General features: G+C 37.9%; 1 protein-coding gene across 1 annotated transcript in view; it reads left to right on the forward strand.

Annotated features, from left to right (window-relative positions):
- Positions 1–409: 409 nt before the first annotated feature.
- snrka (SNF related kinase a) overlaps positions 410–15,598 on the forward strand; it is a 47,185-nt gene continuing 31,996 nt past the window's right edge. Inside the window, exons 1-2 of the mRNA XM_053495011.1 lie at positions 410–610; positions 14,030–14,747. Of these exons, the coding sequence (XP_053350986.1) occupies positions 14,159–14,747 (589 nt within the window). The 5' untranslated portion in view covers positions 410–610; positions 14,030–14,158. The remainder of the gene's footprint in view (positions 611–14,029; positions 14,748–15,598) is intronic.

Genomic DNA, 15,598 nt, shown 5'->3' on the forward strand with positions numbered 1-15,598 from the left:
TGTGTGTGTGTGTGTGTGTGTGTGTGTGTGTGTGTGCGTGCCCTGTGAAGGATCAGCGCCCAGGGTGTACCCCGCCATGTGTTCTGTGTACCACAGGATAAGTGGTATTGAAGATAAATGAATATTTTAAATGAGATATGAGAAGGTACAAACAGGCAGTGCACAGCAATGTAGGGGAACTTACAAAAAGAGACAATTCTACAAACAAGACTAGTCAACTAAGTTGAGTTTATCTTCACCGTCTAGTCTACACTCTACTCCCCAGTCTAGAAGCTCAATGAGGTTCATTCCACTGGATGGCTCGGTTAATTAACCCTCCTAGTGCCTACGTCGCTGTGACGTCAGTGGATTGCGCATGCCCAGTAAGGCGCGCTGCAGCTGTTGAGGGAGGAGAGCCGCTCGCGCAGACAGCTGCTTCTACACTAAAAGCAGGAACTGTATATATGTGTGTGTGTGAATGTGAGCGTGAGAGAGCGCCGCTAGAGTCAAATCTCCAGCGCTAAGCTCCATTCACAAGGCTTTTTTTTTTGTCTAACGCCTTTAAATGTGAAACAAATAATATTCCCTTTCGGGCGCGTTTCAGCGGGTTTTAATGTCCCCGGAGCGAGTGGTAAGTGAAAAACTAAGCACACACTAGTTAGCTTTACTCAGCGACTGGATTAGGAGCTAACGAGCCTTCGCTAGCGTGTGCGCTAGACCTTGCTAGCCGACAGTAATTCTGCAATTGTTTAGCCAGTGTGGTGTCGCGCAGACTCTAACACCTGATATGGCTGATAGTGTTGATGTGTATTGTGTGCATATGTGTGTAACTAACTCGTGAATGTGCTTGGTGTTGGATAATCTGCTGTGTTGAATCCAGCATCACCGGCGGTCCAGGGTGGGTAGCGTGCTATCCGGCTAGGTGTGTAGCTAAAGCGGCTGGTTAGCTAGCGAGCTTCAGGCGGCGCTTTCCGCTCGGACTCCTGCCCGAGTCAGCGCTGTGCTTCACCAGGAGGAAATGAATACTCGAAATGTTGTAGATATTCAGTGTGTGTGCAGTCGAGTTATGATTATTTTCTTTTCAGGTGTGTATCATCGCCAGTATTCACTGTTTGTGAGCTGCATGTCAGATCCACGCTGCTGTCAGAGCACACACACACACGTTTGGTTTGATCAGCTTTTTCCCTTATGTCATTTCATTGATTAGTCTTAATTATCTGGATTATGCACATATTTAGCATGAGCAAGATCACACACTGGAAAGCTCCACCTTTTGTTATTTTCCTGCTTAGTACCTTAGTCGATGTTACTATTAGAATTCATTCACAAATTTTACATTTTGCCCGTTCACATAGTTTTAAACTACCACCTGTCTGAAACACAAACGGGTGTCTGTTGAAATATTTGAGGTTTGTTTATATTCATTCTGGTGCTAACGTGTTGGTGTGTTTCTATTATTCTGGCCGTAAGAGAGCAGTTAGACTGGAGTGTCACGCTGACGTCAGAGTTCCAGTAAAGTTTCATAGGAGAGAGGAGCATTTCAGGGATTTCAAATCCTGAAGGATCACTGATGGATCCCTTAGCAGAGTCCCAGAATGCATTGCTGCTGTACAACAGGTTTGCGTTGTTCTGGACTTTTTTGTCGAAATATGGTACATAAACATATAGTGTTGTGCATAAGAGTTGGAAAAACAATGTTGTGAAGGTAAATAGGATTGTTTTTGTGGCGTCTATCAGCGAGTAGCATGATTCGACAGAACACCAGCTATGTGGTGACAAGCATGACTGTTAGGGAAGGGAGTCACCAGGGACCAGCTAAGAGGATATCACGATACCCAGGTGATGATTTGGATAGGTATTTATAAACATCAGTATTCGATATAAGGATTTTGTTACAATTCTAAACAAACTTGGTAAATAATTTGTTCCTACTACACAGGAACTCTGCTTCCTGCCAATGTGTGAATAGTTTAGAGTGCACCATCTGTAGGATTATAGAGGAACTGCAACATATTTATATATAAAATAAAGTAGTTACCATAAATCGATTTGGCAGTCAGCATGGTGATGTATGAATTGCTACATAAAAGAATCACGATACGTAACTGAATTGATAATTTTTTTTCTCATCTCTAATGACTGTTAGTGGTTAATATTTGCGCAAAAGTGATGCTTTGTAAACAGTTCTGTATGAACGGAGTGTAAAAACAAAAAGGTTAGAAGATTGGACTAATTAAAGAACTAAAGCATCGCTGTTTTAAGATAATAAGGAAACAATTTATACCCCACCGGTGGATAATGGGGCAGTGGTGGCTCAAACAGTTACTGATTGGAAGGTCGGGGTTCAAGTTCAACCATCATAGTGTGAAATACACTTTTACTGCCATTATATTTAAATATACAAATATATCTATTTAATGCATTCTTTAACAAAAACGTAAATTTATATTATTTTTATTATCAGTGGCAGCTTTCTCTTCTGCCATGCGGAAGGCCTGAGTTTTTAATTCCCAGCCAATGCCCAAACCCCAGCCACTGAATGCAGTGCTGGTCCGAAGCCCGGATAAAATGGGAGGCTTGCGTCGGGAAGAGCATTCGGCATAAAACCTGTTCTACAACCCGAGTTCAGGAAAAGTGAGGATGTTTTTTAAATTTTAATAGAAGGAAAATTAACTTTTAAATCCCATGGACCAATATTTTGCACACAATAGAACATGGGTAACCTATGCACTGAATGAGCTAATTTTAAAGTTGATACCTGATACGGATCTCAAAGTTGGGTTGGGAGCATGTTTACCATAGTGCAGCATCTCCTCTTTAAAACAGTTTGGAGACATCTCGGCATTAAGGTTATGAGTTTCTGGAGTTTCAGTGTTGGAATTTGGTCCAATTTTTTCCAGCTGCTGAAGAGTTTGTGGTCGCTTTGACACATTTTTTTTGTTTAAGGATGCGTCAAATGTGAAAGATCTGGACTGCAGGCAGGCCAATTCAGCACCCAGACCCTTCTACTACGAAGCCATACTGTTGTAATACTGTAGCTGCAGTATGCGCTTTTACATTGTCCTGCTTAAATACACAAGGCCTTCTTTGAAACAGACATAGTTTTAAACATTGATATACCTTTCAGCCTTCATAGTGCCTTTTAAAATTTGCAAGCTGCCCATACTGAATGCACTTATGCACCCTTGTACCATCAGAGATGCTGGCATTTGAACTGAACGGAGATAACAACCTGGAGGGTCTCCCTCTTTTTTAGCCCGCATGATTTTCAACAAGAATGTAAAATTTGGACTCGTCTGACCATAGAACACTTTTCTATGTGACTTTACTTTGTCTATTTTATATACCACAGTCTATTTTTAATGATCCTTGACCCACAGGACACAACAATGCTTCTGAGCCATGTTCACATACGGCTTCCTATTTTGCATGATAGAGCTTTAGTTAACATCTGCAGATGGCACCGCGGATTATGTTTACTGACAGTGATTTCTGGAAGTATTCCTGGGCCCATTTAGTAATGGCAATGACACAATCATGCCGATGAGCGATGCAGGGTCGTCTGAGATTTCTTCAGTTTTTTTGATGATGGTATGCACTGTACATGATGAGATTTGCAAAGGCGTTGCGATTTGACATTGAGGAACGTTGTTTTTAAAGTATTCCAGAATTTTTTTACGTACTCTTTCACAGATTGGAGGACCCCTGCTCATCTTTAGTTCTGAGAGACTCTGCCTTTCTAAGACATCTTTTTATTTTTATTTTTATAGCTAATCATGATACAGACCTGATGTCAATTTACTTGGCTGAATCTTTTAAATTTTTTTTGCTTTTTCAGCCCTCTGTTGCCCAGGTGCCAACTTTTTTGAGAGATGTAATGGGCTTGAAATTTTAAATTAGTTCATTTAGTGGATAAAAGTTTAAAATTTCAGTTTGAACATTTATGAAGTTCTCGATGTTCTATTGTGATTAAAATATTGGCTTATAGGATTTAGAAGTCTTTTTAGTTTGTTGTCCAAACTTTTGTTGTAACTTGTTGTGCAGTTTGTATGGTCCACAGCAGCGACCCCTGAACAGGAGCAAACCAAAAGTCCACTGACAGCATTATTTAAAAAATATATATATTTTCTTTTTTTTGCTCGTTTCGGGTTACCGAATGACCATATAAAAATGGCTAGGCCTCTTCGAAAGCCCACCCAGTTTGATAAAAACAACAACCAGTCAAATACAGGGTATGAGCTTCATGTCCCAAGAGACACTGCAGTAATTGCGTTGAATGCCCTACAAATAGCAGGGGCACAAAGGTATTTTTGAAGTCCTTCAAGGGGCACTTTAGCAATTGCAAGGGCAGAAAGGCATTATCATCATTACATCGTACACAGCAGATCATTACATGACAAGAGAAGTGTGAGATTTAAATTCAAAATAAAAATTTGAGATATCCCATGACCGTATGAGCTTGCTTGTCATCATCTAGGTTATGAAAAATAATACGCAGTTCATTGTAAAGACACCATGATAATGAATGAATGAAATGAGCAAGAAAACTAGTATTTTACTATATATATATATTAAAGTTTATTCCTTATTTATTGCCTCCATGGTTTCTGTAAAGCTGCTTTGTGTTATTATTAAAAGCACTATATATTTTGTACACACACACAAAATAGCATTTAATTGAATTTCTGAAATTATATAATTCCATCGTGGCAACAGGTCAAGGGATTTTTATTAATGGCATTTTTAAGGCAAATTTGTTAATGCACATACATTTTTTCACTGATGTTAGCCATCTATTAATTACTAGCCTGAAACACATTTTTTCAGTCAAAGGTGATAAGAAGTAGCCCACAGCTAAAAGTTATAGGGAAACCACTCAATCTGGCAACACTGTTTGCTCAACTTTTGTGCCTAACGAGAAAGTCTGATTGGGTTTTTACTTTTCAGAACACTAATACCCTTTACTTTTCAGGATATGAACTATGTGTGTCCTCTTGTGATGTACAAGTTAATAGATATTGAAGATATCGAGCATTATTATGCAAAACAAACATTATTGGTAAAGATTGACACAGATAAAGAAGTTAAATAAAGTCACTATAGCAAATACAATTTGTTCTATAAACATTTAAATAATTGAATACGGACAAGACTGATCCTGTGTACACGCGTCTATGATAGACGTTAATAAACATTAATGAGTATTCAAATACAATAGTCACATTACAAGGCGTCAAAGCAAACAAGATGTTTGAAACCCAAACAAGTTTTATTGGCAGATTCCGTAAAAATGTTGCATCTTTTTTTTTTTTTTTTTTTTTTTCCTGGTGAGCTGTGTAATCATTTTCTCTTGGATCATTGTGTAAATTTCAAGCTCTTGACATGAGAACTTAATCCACACTGCTGGAAAAAAAAGTGTCCCAAAGCTACCGTATGTTTGCCTGCCTATGTAACAGCTATCCCAACCCCAAACCAAATAGGATTGTTTTTGTGGCGTCTATCAGCGAGTAGCATGATTCGACAGAACACCAGCTATGTGGTGACAAGCATGACTGTTAGGGAAGGGAGTCACCAGGGACCAGCTAAGAGGATATCACGATACCCAGGTGATGATTTGGATAGGTATTTATAAACATCAGTATTCGATATAAGGATTTTGTTACAATTCTAAACAAACTTGGTAAATAATTTGTTCCTACTACACAGGAACTCTGCTTCCTGCCAATGTGTGAATAGTTTAGAGTGCACCATCTGTAGGATTATAGAGGAACTGCAACATATTTATATATAAAATAAAGTAGTTACAATAAATCGATTTGGCAGTCAGCATGATGATGTATGAATTGCTACATAAAAGAATCACGATACGTAACTGAATTGATAATTTTTTTTCTCATTTCTAATGACTTTTAGTGGTTAATATTTGCGCAAAAGTGATGCTTTGTAAACAGTTCTGTATGACCGGAGTGTAAAAACAAAAAGGTTAGAAGATTGGACTAATTAAAGAACTAAAGCATCGCTGTTTTAAGATAATAAGGAAACAAGTTATACCCCACCGGTGGATAATGGGGCAGTGGTGGCCCAAACAGTTACTGATTGGAAGGTCGGGGTTCAAGTTCAACCATCATAGTGTGAAATACACTTTTACTGCCATTATATTTAAATATACAAATATATCTATTTAATGCATTCTTTAACAAAAACGTAAATTTATATTATTTTTATTATCAGTGGCAGCTTTCTCTTCTGCCATGCGGAAGGCCTGAGTTTTTAATTCCCAGCCAATGCCCAAACCCCAGCCACTGAATGCAGTGCTGGTCCGAAGCCCGGATAAAATGGGAGGCTTGCGTCGGGAAGAGCATTCGGCATAAAACCTGTTCTACAACCCGAGTTCAGGAAAAGTGAGGATGTTTTTTAAATTTTAATAGAAGGAAAATTAACTTTTAAATCCCATGGACCAATATTTTGCACACAATAGAACATGGGTAACCTATGCACTGAATGAGCTAATTTTAAAGTTGATACCTGATACGGATCTCAAAGTTGGGTTGGGAGCATGTTTACCATAGTGCAGCATCTCCTCTTTAAAACAGTTTGGAGACATCTCGGCATTAAGGTTATGAGTTTCTGGAGTTTCAGTGTTGGAATTTGGTCCAATTTTTTCCAGCTGCTGAAGAGTTTGTGGTCGCTTTGACACATTTTTTTTGTTTAAGGATGCGTCAAATGTGAAAGATCTGGACTGCAGGCAGGCCAATTCAGCACCCAGACCCTTCTACTACGAAGCCATACTGTTGTAATACTGTAGCTGCAGTATGCGCTTTTACATTGTCCTGCTTAAATACACAAGGCCTTCTTTGAAACAGACATAGTTTTAAACATTGATATACCTTTCAGCCTTCATAGTGCCTTTTAAAATTTGCAAGCTGCCCATACTGAATGCACTTATGCACCCTTGTACCATCAGAGATGCTGGCTTTTGAACTGAATGGAGATAACAACCTGGAGGGTCTCCCTCTTTTTTAGCCCGCATGATTTCCAACAAGAATGTAAAATTTGGACTTGTCTGACCATAGAACACTTTTCTATGTGACTTTACTTTGTCTATTTTATATACCACAGTCTATTTTTAATGATCCTTGACCCACAGGACACAACAGTGCTTCTGAGCCATGTTCACATACGGCTTCCTATTTTGCATGATAGAGCTTTAGTTAACATCTGCAGATGGCACCGCGGATTATGTTTACTGACAGTGATCTCTGGAAGTATTCCTGGGCCCATTTAGTAATGGCAATGACACAATCATGCCGATGAGCGATGCAGGGTCGTCTGAGATTTCTTCAGTTTTTTTGATGATGGTATGCACTGTACATGATGAGATTTGCAAAGGCGTTGCGATTTGACATTGAGGAACGTTGTTTTTAAAGTATTCCAGAATTTTTTTACGTACTCTTTCACAGATTGGAGGACCCCTGCTCATCTTTAGTTCTGAGAGACTCTGCCTTTCTAAGACATCTTTTTTTTTTTTTTTTATAGCTAATCATGATACAGACCTGATGTCAATTTACTTGGCTGAATCTTTTAAATTTTTTTTGCTTTTTCAGCCCTCTGTTGCCCAGGTGCCAACTTTTTTGAGAGATGTAATGGGCTTGAAATTTTAAATTAGTTCATTTAGTGGATAAAAGTTTAAAATTTCAGTTTGAACATTTATGAAGTTCTCGATGTTCTATTGTGATTAAAATATTGGCTTATAGGATTTAGAAGTCTTTTTAGTTTGTTGTCCAAACTTTTGTTGTAACTTGTTGTGCAGTTTGTATGGTCCACAGCAGCGACCCCTGAACAGGAGCAAACCAAAAGTCCACTGACAGCATTATTTAAAAAATATATATATTTTCTTTTTTTTGCTCGTTTCGGGTTACCGAATGACCATATAAAAATGGCTAGGCCTCTTCGAAAGCCCACCCAGTTTGATAAAAACAACAACCAGTCAAATACAGGGTATGAGCTTCATGTCCCAAGAGACACTGCAGTAATTGCGTTGAATGCCCTACAAATAGCAGGGGCACAAAGGTATTTTTGAAGTCCTTCAAGGGGCACTTTAGCAATTGCAAGGGCAGAAAGGCATTATCATCATTACATCGTACACAGCAGATCATTACATGACAAGAGAAGTGTGAGATTTAAATTCAAAATAAAAATTTGAGATATCCCATGACCGTATGAGCTTGCTTGTCATCATCTAGGTTATGAAAAATAATACGCAGTTCATTGTAAAGACACCATGATAATGAATGAATGAAATGAGCAAGAAAACTAGTATTTTACTATATATATATATTAAAGTTTATTCCTTATTTATTGCCTCCATGGTTTCTGTAAAGCTGCTTTGTGTTATTATTAAAAGCACTATATATTTTGTACACACACACAAAATAGCATTTAATTGAATTTCTGAAATTATATAATTCCATCGTGGCAACAGGTCAAGGGATTTTTATTAATGGCATTTTTAAGGCAAATTTGTTAATGCACATACATTTTTTCACTGATGTTAGCCATCTATTAATTACTAGCCTGAAACACATTTTTTCAGTCAAAGGTGATAAGAAGTAGCCCACAGCTAAAAGTTATAGGGAAACCACTCAATCTGGCAACACTGTTTGCTCAACTTTTGTGCCTAACGAGAAAGTCTGATTGGGTTTTTACTTTTCAGAACACTAATACCCTTTACTTTTCAGGATATGAACTATGTGTGTCCTCTTGTGATGTACAAGTTAATAGATATTGAAGATATCGAGCATTATTATGCAAAACAAACATTATTGGTAAAGATTGACACAGATAAAGAAGTTAAATAAAGTCACTATAGCAAATACAATTTGTTCTATAAACATTTAAATAATTGAATACGGACAAGACTGATCCTGTGTACACGCGTCTATGATAGACGTTAATAAACATTAATGAGTATTCAAATACAATAGTCACATTACAAGGCGTCAAAGCAAACAAGATGTTTGAAACCCAAACAAGTTTTATTGGCAGATTCCGTAAAAATGTTGCATCTTTTTTTTTTTTTTTTTTTTTTTCCTGGTGAGCTGTGTAATCATTTTCTCTTGGATCATTGTGTAAATTTCAAGCTCTTGACATGAGAACTTAATCCACACTGCTGGAAAAAAAAGTGTCCCAAAGCTACCGTATGTTTGCCTGCCTATGTAACAGCTATCCCAACCCCCCCCCCCACCCCCCCACCCCCCCACCCCGCCACCCCACCCACACCGCCACCCCACCCACACTGTATGACCAGAAAGTGGCACATAAAAAACATAATCAGTTTGAATTCTGCCACTTTAATCTTGGCACTGAACTCTTGCCAACCCGACATTCATAATGATCTCCGCTACATCTTACAGGATTTGTCTGTGTGTTGACATGGACTGTTGCTTTGTAAACAAACTCCAGTGTAATACTTTCGTGCTTTCTTCTAGAGTCGCAGTTGCGTTAAAAAACAAATGAACACAGCCTTAACACCACTTGACAGTGACTCGAAGCGATTCCAAATCAATGCTTGTCATGCAACACTTTATTATTTAAGCTTTGTAAGCTCGCACTGCACAGATAGAACGGTTTGTTTAGATCACAAGCTTGATTATGTCAAGTGAGAAATGAACATCAGTTTCTTGCTGTTGGTTCCACTTCATGTCTTTCTGTTAACATTTCTGAGTCACAGAATAGTTACTTTAAATAGCATGTTCTTTTTCCACACACAAGTTTACTGTTCAAACTCTTTTTTTTTTTTTTTTTTTTTTTTTGTTCTTGCTGTTATTAAACTCTGTAGGTTATATTTTTATATATGGTGGACATTTTTCTTTGGTGATGTGACCGCCTGTCAAGCATTACTTTATCAGAGTTAAGGCTCTACATTGATCTGATGATGACGGTCACCGGTTCATCTGAACTCTTTGATGGCCCTCCACTGAGCGCATGTGCAATCTCTCCATGCCAACAGCTTGTTTTAGTTAACATTGCTTAGTAACACGTTTCCTTTTTAGGTTTAAAACTCATCAAATGAATTACGTAAATTATTCCAACTGCTGTTAATCACTTCTAAGTTCACATAATAAATCTCCTGTATTGTAGTCATATTATATTGTATTGCTGTTTATCCTGTGTGGGCTAGTTTAAAAAAAAAGTTAAAGTGAAATTCCAAATAAAAGTGTGCGGCATATTCAAGCATAGTCTCAGTCCTTCAGGTTCTGCAAGGCAGACTCGGATAGCAATATTGAACTTCTGTTATTAGCTGTAGATCACACTTGCTCACGTTGAAAGTTGAAAATCAAACAAAAATCTTTCACTGCAAGTTCTTTTCTGTTTTGATAATTCAGTATGCAGCATTGAGATTTGTCAATAGTTAATAATAGTTAATAATCAGGTGAAGGCATATTTTAACCTTCTCTTTTTTTCAGCCTGATAATATTTTAATATACTTAAATTTTGCTTTGTGCATTGGTGGTTGTTACCTGTATGTACGACTGTGAGCATGACTGCATTGACTGACTGTACTATTGATGTTTAATCTGTTTGAAAAGAGTGTACAGTAGAGAAGAAGAAGAAATCAACCAACATTAGTCAAAAATCAAAGTTCGTTACAAAATACTTTTTATTGAGTTAAAACCTTTTTTTTTTGCTTTAAGAAGCTCTTTGGTCAGTTTAATCCTTCTGTACTGTGAAGTGCATGTCCATACCATGACATTAACTCTACCATGTGGCCCGTGTGGTATTCTTTGGATCACCATCAGTCCTTTATCTTTTTCATGTTTCTCTTCCTCATCTTCCTCTTCTCTTCTGTATCATTTGGGAACAAGTAAATCTTGGTCTCATCTGTCTGAAGAATCTTGTGCCAGATCTAAGCAGGCATTTTTCTGATGTCTCTTGATCGTAGACTCCGTGTTCGAGACTTGGCTGGATGTTGTAAAGTGGTTTTTCTTCACTAAGGAAAGAATTATGTGATTATCCACTTTAGTATTCTTCCAGGCCTGTTGGTGTTGCTGAGTTTACCATGTATGGTCTGATCCATGGAGGTCCTTCCGCAGAACTTTCAGGACTTAAATGATATGTTCCCCAAATCTTGGTGCTGGATATCTCAGCACACGTTAAGAGGTCTAGTGGAGTCCATGCCTTGACCGGTCAGACCTGGTTTGGTGGGACAAATGGGGACATGCACAATAAGCAGATTGTTTTATTGATGAGGCTGATAAAGTGCACACACACCAATTAGCTGTTCACATTTTTACAATGGTTGTTTAACAGTAAGTGAGGTCTTTAGCATCCCACCCACACAAAAAAAGTGATTTAACCATAAGGCCTTCAGTTTCATCTTCATAGCACTGAACTCAATACATAAAAATATACAGCGCTTGTGTTTGTAACATTGTAATGGTGCACTACTAACATGTCTGTAATGTCAATAAACAGGTACCTCTTTAATCAAGCTACATAAAAATATATATGCGTTATATTCAACTGTACCTGTTGAGGTGGGGTTGTGATGTATGAAATGTTTTGGCAGTAAATTTTACAGACTTTTTAATTTTGGTCAATTACAGCCTGCGCTTAATGATTTCAGCCGTATCACACCGGCACCATTTGCTACAGAGTAATAAATATTAGCTTACAAGAGCTCCATTAATCACAGATGACTGTTTCCATCGAGCTGTGCTGTGTAAGATGTTAGGTATTTAAAATATGTGTAGGGAATGTTGTCGTCGTCAAGTCTTGTTGTTGCATTCAGCCACAGTGAACCACTCCCAAAACCAGTAATGCGTTGACAGCCAAAACTCTTGTGTAATTACATATTGCTTTAAAATGGCAAACACGTTTTACACAAAGTAGACGTCATACAGCATTTTTTTTTTGCATGTCTGTGCTAGATAAAATGTTTTGAATAGGCTTGACAAACACCATTCTCATGGTAACCAAGAGCCCAGTAATTCATCATCTGTGCAAGTCCATGGGGTTTCAAGGGGATTCATTTACATTTAGGCATTTGGCAGACACTCTTATCCAGAGCGACTTACAAAAAGTGCTTTAATGTTTACATCATTGGATACATACTTACACTGGGTTAACTAGGTTAATAACTAAGTGCGATTAGTCGAACACAACTGGGAAGAGTGGAGGGGGGGGGAGTACTTGTCCATGTACTGGAGAAACAGATGTGTCTTGTAATGGTGCGTCTTGTAAAGGTCCCTGTAAACTACTACTGCAGCTGTATGTGTGTAAATAATTCTTGTCAAATATTCTGTACCAATAAGACAAGCCTAATAAAAAGGCATTAAAATACAAATCACTTTAAAGAAGGGTGTATGATCACCTCATTGCATTTCTATAGCGATGTAAAAAAGTGACAAGTCAAACCAGAATTGCTTAAATTGTAAAATATTACCAGGGAGGGATAATTTATAAATGATTAAATTTAAATATTACAATATATTTTTTTATTTACATGTTCCTTTCATGTCTTAAATGCTAGAATTGGGTCAACAAATTGACCTCTTGGAATATGATTCAACAGGTAACACTCGCTTTAATTAATACGAGTAGTAGACCACTCTGAACCTGACAGTTTCACTGTGGGTGTTTTCTTAAGTTCAGTCGAGTGTAACATGAACAGAACACACCGTTTGCAAAAAGAGCAAGTTTGATAATTAAAGGTTTGCTTGTTGAAAAAAAAGAAGTCAATTAAACTTAAATAAACGTAAATAAAACTTTATCAAAAACTAATTTTATGTCAAATATTTGTTGAATAAAGATGAATAAAGCGTGAATGTATGTATGATCCAAAGTTTTGTAATTCACGGTCAGTGGTACAGTAGTAACCATCATGTTCTCCCTGTCATTAAGAAGAACGTGTGTGGAAGACTAGATGTAGATAAAACAGTTAGATATACATCTGACTAGTGTAACATTAGATTTTAGTGTTTATATGCACTCAGTCTGATGGGAAAGCTCTGAGTCACTGAGGCACTTTAGATGGGAGCTGTGGTCTGACTGGTTACAGCAGTCTGGAATGTTGGAGCTCCGTATATTAGGCCCGAGCCTAGTCACTAGTTACAGGTTCAAAAATGCTCAGGAGTGTGTGGTTATATAACTATAGGACTGGTGGAGTGTGTGTGTGTGCTGTCAAACAAAACCAAATTTAACATGACTTGCAGCTTTACTAATCATTTTACTGCATATCGTACTACTGTGTATGTGACAAATAAAATTTTAATTTGCTAGGATTAGTGTTACTGGCTTCATTATTGGGTATCCATTAAACAACGAGGTAGAAAAATGTAAAAGAAATGTATTGTGTGCACAAATGTTTGGTGATTCAAGATTCGAAGAACTTTATTAATCCCAGAGGAAAATTGCTTGATGGACACCTGACCAATGCTTTCTGGACGTCTTGTTCTGGTTGTTTTGTTATAACGTCCACTTTTCTGGGAAGGCTTTACACTAGATTATGGAGTAGGGGTGTAGAGATTAATGTGTTCAGCTATAAGAGCATTAATGAGGTCAAGTACTGATGTTGGTGATAAGGTCCCGTCCACACTGTTATTCGTGCCAAAGACGACTATTGGAGACGAAATCAGGGCTCTCAGGTTCTTTCGATCCAGCTTTGGGAATCTGTGTGTTTACGAAGCATGCTTGTGCGTTGGAAGCGTTGTCATGATGGAACACGTTTGCACACCTGACAGTTATTCCGTGTAAGAACAAAATAATTATTTTGTGTACCAGTGCACAAACAAAACAAGTGCCGTTTTTCACTCCCAGATCTTTGATGTTTCACGCTGAGGTGCTTGACACGTGAGGATTAGTGTTTGCACTAATATTTTTACATAATTATTCAGACAGCAAAGGGAAGTGTTTTAAAACACCGTTTCAAAGACCAAAGTTGCTTATGAATCACATTTAACGCTGTTATCCTCATATTAAATTTTCAACTGAAAATAAAATGATAAAATTTCACCTAATTTCTTTTTAATGTTTTTAATTTCCCTCTCAGGATCCTGTCATGATGGGTCTGCTGTTACCAGCCAGTGTACTAAAGTGAGCTCTCCTCTCCCCCTACCCCACTATAAACTCCTCCCCTGGGGTTAAACCCCTCTTCCTGTCCAGCCGGGGAGTAGCAGTCATGGCAGGTATTAAGCGTGGCTATGACGGCAAGATCGCCGGACTGTATGACCTGGATAAGACGTTGGGGCGCGGTCATTTCGCCGTGGTAAAGCTGGCACGCCATGTATTCACCGGTGAAAAAGTGGCTGTGAAGGTCATTGACAAGACCAAGCTGGACACTGTTGCCACAGGACACCTTTTTCAGGAGGTGCGCTGCATGAAGCTGGTGCAGCACCCTAACATCGTGCGGCTTTACGAAGTCATCGACACGCAGACCAAGCTGTACCTGATCCTGGAGCTTGGGGACGGAGGCGACATGTTCGACTACATCATGAAGCACGAGGAGGGGCTCAACGAGGAACTGGCCAAGAAATACTTCGCCCAAATCGTCCATGCCATTTCTTACTGCCATCGGCTGCATGTGGTGCACCGCGATCTAAAACCTGAAAATGTGGTTTTCTTCGAGAAGCAGGGCCTCGTAAAGCTCACTGACTTTGGCTTTAGTAATAAATTTCAGCCTGGGAAGAAGCTCACAACAAGCTGTGGGTCTCTGGCCTACTCCGCCCCAGAGATCCTGCTGGGGGACGAGTATGATGCACCTGCTGTAGGTGAGTACACGGAGGAATCTATAAGGCATAGGCAGGGGTCTTTAATTATAACATATAAAGGTAATCATAAACCATTGTAATTAAAGTTAATATTGAAATGACTTATTAGTGGAGATGGAGCGATTCAGTTATGAATCAGGATTAATTTGTCTGACTTCAGAATCAATGTTTTAAATTTATTATTTAGGTTTATAATAGGTTGATTGTCCCGTGTCCAGAATTGGCTGTTTTTCTGTTTGATTGTCCTTGATGGGTGATTTTAGCACAGAAAATCAGAAAACTGAGCACAGAATTTTCTGAGTGGAGCAACAGAAACGTTACATTATCAAAAAAACACCACGAGGTGGAAACATTGCCATTTATTTATAATCCTACAGGTGGTGCATTTTGAACTATTCACACCATTTTTATTTTGTTTAGAAACTATAATTATAACGGTAACACTTGCTGTTTTTTTTGTTGTTGTTTTTTTTACTTGTAGCCTTTTTTGCTTAATTTATTTGAAGTTTTTAATTATTTTTTTATGTTGGTTTGTATTGTTAAACGCTGCCCTTGGTTTTTAAGTAATTTTGTAAGGAACGGGCTACATTTAATTAAACAATACAATTTTAAACCTTTCAAAAGGTTTAAGAAAATCAGGAAAAAATTTATTATTAAATCAGAATATTTTATAAAATCGAGATACTTATAAATCAATAAATCATTTAGTTTGATCTAAATATAGTCAGATGGTCAGTAAACGTGTTACGTATGGGCCAAGTACAAGAATGAAAAGTTCAATTTATCCAAAAACTAGCCTAAATAGTGTACACAGAAAAGAAAAGCCTAATATTATATAGCTGAATAAATGT

The sequence above is a fragment of the Clarias gariepinus genome, chromosome 4 (genome assembly GCF_024256425.1).
Source record: "Clarias gariepinus isolate MV-2021 ecotype Netherlands chromosome 4, CGAR_prim_01v2, whole genome shotgun sequence".
NCBI lineage: Eukaryota > Metazoa > Chordata > Actinopteri > Siluriformes > Clariidae > Clarias > Clarias gariepinus.